We start from the raw sequence: 3,120 nt of genomic DNA, 5'->3' as shown, positions 1-3,120 counted from the left end.
AATCTATCTAGGGATTCATGTCATTTTTATAATTAATTAATTAATTAATTAAAAAAGGTTTAATCGAAAGGTTCACAAAGAAATTCATGCGTACTTACCCAATTACTAACTTAATTTGGAGGAAAAAAATTTTGCTCTCTAAATGACATGCACCAATATTACACCCCATCAAAATAAAGAGAAATGATATTTGTAATTATAAAGTGTGTAAGTGCCGCATATTCATTTTTACAAAAAATTAGTAAATTATATTGAATTAATATGAAAATATTAATTTTTTTAATAATAAATCATACTCTTTTTTAAAAAAAATGCGTAATATTTATACAATATATGACTGAATCTAACATTACTACAAAATAAAATGTTAAACGTTTCACATGTTTCATGTTTATAAAATAGTGGCATTAACATATCAATTGTACGTATTGATTGGACAACATAAAATTTAGACTTCTTGCGTCATCTTCGATCACATATCTTTTATCATCTTTAATTACATCCATTAACATAACACATGACTCTTATATCACTTCTCGACTCTCTTTAATTCAAGACGTACGTATTGCAACCGGATATCAAAATTCCTCTTGTATTTTCCGACAGAAAACTGACAAAGAAGGCACCTTGGCGATAACCCAAAACTAGTATTCATGTAAAATTAGTACCTTTTTTTCCCTCTTTTTTCTTAAAAAAGAAATTATTTCTCTTAATGATCACAAAGAAGTCATGATAAATTGCAAACCAAGGACGAAGATAAGAAGAAGAAGAAAACAAAAAAACTATAGAGGATTAGACTCTTTAGAGAGGCAAGAACTAACAGCAGATTACTGGCTTAAACGTCAACATTGCAACCTTGCACCAGCTGAAACTTCATCACCGGGCCAACGGGAAACCCATTATTCCGGTCACCGAATTTAATATACGCCGGACAGTTGACGTGCAAGTGATACCTGCCGGAGAACCACGTGCCCACCTTCCACTTGATAGTCCCATCAATCTTGATCTTGAAAAGCACCGAGCCAATGTTCTGGTCCTGCTGCAGAGCCCCCATTAATCTCGGCCACATCGGCACCGAGTTCCCGTACAAGAAAGGCGACCACACCGAAACCTCCTTGTGACCCTGGTACGTCGGAGGAAGAAGCGTCTGGAGAGTGACCTGCTGGCTCCGGTAGGTGGCGTATATGTCGAGCTTCTGGTAGTAGATTCCGACCCGATCCATGCGGTTTCTGGAGGATACGGTTACCTGCATGCTGGTGGAGATGGTGAAGGGAGGGGAGGTGGAGACATTGAAGGCGTAGACGGTGGCGTCCTGGAGGATGAAGCGAGGCTTGGTGGGGTGGAGGATGGCCCAGACGAGGAAGATGACGAAGAGGACGAGGACAATGAAGACGATAATGCCGCAGAGTATACGGCGGTTGAGCTTGTAACGCTCATCGTGGTGGTGGCCGCGGTGGTGGCCGCAGTGCTTGGCACTCATGTCCTCGAATGACGAGAGGCTTCCGGAGGAGGATAAGGAAGGGGGGGCACGGTAAACTACTCTAGCTGATAAGAAAGCAAGAAGATGATCCAACCTTTTGAGGGAATTTTAGCAAGAGATTTCACAGGAGAAATGGGCATTATATATAGAAGAAGAAAACTGAGTTTTTTGCAGACCATGCTCTGTACATGAATTTAGATGCATATAATTTATATAAAAACACTATCAATGACTTTTGTATTATTAAAGTATGTAAATTATTTGAAGAATTGCTCTAAAAAATAGCTCTATCTGATTATGTAAAAAGAATTGTAAAATACAATTAGCTACAGTAACCCGCTACATGTAGCGGATACTGTTCATCCTGTAAAATTTTTTTTATTATTGACATTTCATTTACTCCCTCATTTTTTTTTTTACTTTAATTTTTATCATGTAAGCAAACTCTTTTTATTGTTCATCGTTTAAAACACATATATTTCATTTTCTTCTAAGAAATATCTTGGAAATATTTTTAAACTAATTTTTTCATAGTTTGATTTGATTTTTAATTTTTATTTGGCTTATATATTTTTGTTTTATGGGTATAGGACTGAATTATTTTACATTGTATATATAAAAAAATTGCAAATATAAAAAAAATATATGGATATTGTAAATTTATTGGTAGAAATAAAATATTTAAAAAATAATATTTAAATGATATAGAGAAAAAAATAGATAAGTTGATAGATGACATATTGTAAAAATCAGGATGCAAAATAGAAAAAATGAGTTTTGATGATGTATTTTAAAGTTAGGATAAAGAATCCATTGGCAGTCCTCTTATAAACTTAGTGGTTTGGTCATTATTGTCAAATCTGTCTTTTTTTTTTTGAAAAGGAGCTTAGAGCTCAATCATTCATTGACCAACAAATCAATAATACACTGAAGGGGGCTCTCAATGTTTACAATATAATTTGAGATAACTAAAGCATCTTTGGCCAATCTATGTGCCACTTTGTTTGCCTCTCTTCTAACATGCCTAATTGACCACTCCAAAAAGTGTAATAGTAGAACTTGAGTATCCTTAATAATCATAGAGGAAGCAGACTCCTTTTGGTCCTTGGCCAGCAAGTCTCTAGTAACCTGTTGAGAATCTCCCTTAATTATCACCTGGGACAAACCCAGTTGTATTCCCAGCTTGGTTGCTTCAAAAACCCCACACACCTCTGCTAGTAAAAGGTCAGGGAACAGTGGCCTATTCATCCTTAAGGCATCAATCATCAAGCCTCTGTGATCTCTTACAACCACCCCAAGTCTAATTCTGTAGTTAGTCTTATCCACAACCGCATCCCAATTGATTTTGTAGGAGCTTAGTGGAGGAGAAGTCCATTTCTCTTTAATTTGTTCTACAGTTTGCAACCTTGTTCTCGAGTTCTTAAGGGCCTCCATTCCACCTAACTCACCATGAGCTTGTTTCAAAATACTCGAGGGATGACTGAATTCCTTTTGAAAAATAAACCTATTTCTTCTCTGCCAGAGGAGTTTCGAGATCACAACAAACTCTTCAAGAATCTCCATATTAGCAGTTATGCACAAGTGGAACCATAATTCCTTGAATGACATGGGAGGAAAGGACTTCTTCTGTGGGAACCTTG

The 3,120-nt window shown here is 36.2% G+C and overlaps 1 protein-coding gene across 1 annotated transcript; it reads right to left on the bottom strand.

Moving 5' to 3' along the window:
* Positions 1–634: 634 nt before the first annotated feature.
* Positions 635–1,628, bottom strand: LOC121240005 (NDR1/HIN1-like protein 1). The gene has a single exon (XM_041137434.1). The coding sequence runs from the start codon at positions 1,478–1,480 to the stop codon at positions 836–838; it is 645 nt and encodes a 214-aa protein (XP_040993368.1). The 5' UTR covers positions 1,481–1,628; the 3' UTR covers positions 635–835.
* Positions 1,629–3,120: the final 1,492 nt, after the last annotated feature.

This window comes from Juglans microcarpa x Juglans regia, chromosome 7D, assembly GCF_004785595.1.
Source record: "Juglans microcarpa x Juglans regia isolate MS1-56 chromosome 7D, Jm3101_v1.0, whole genome shotgun sequence".
NCBI lineage: Eukaryota > Viridiplantae > Streptophyta > Magnoliopsida > Fagales > Juglandaceae > Juglans > Juglans microcarpa x Juglans regia.
Note: the sequence above shows the minus strand (reverse complement) of the source record. Positions and strands in the feature narration are given on the sequence as shown.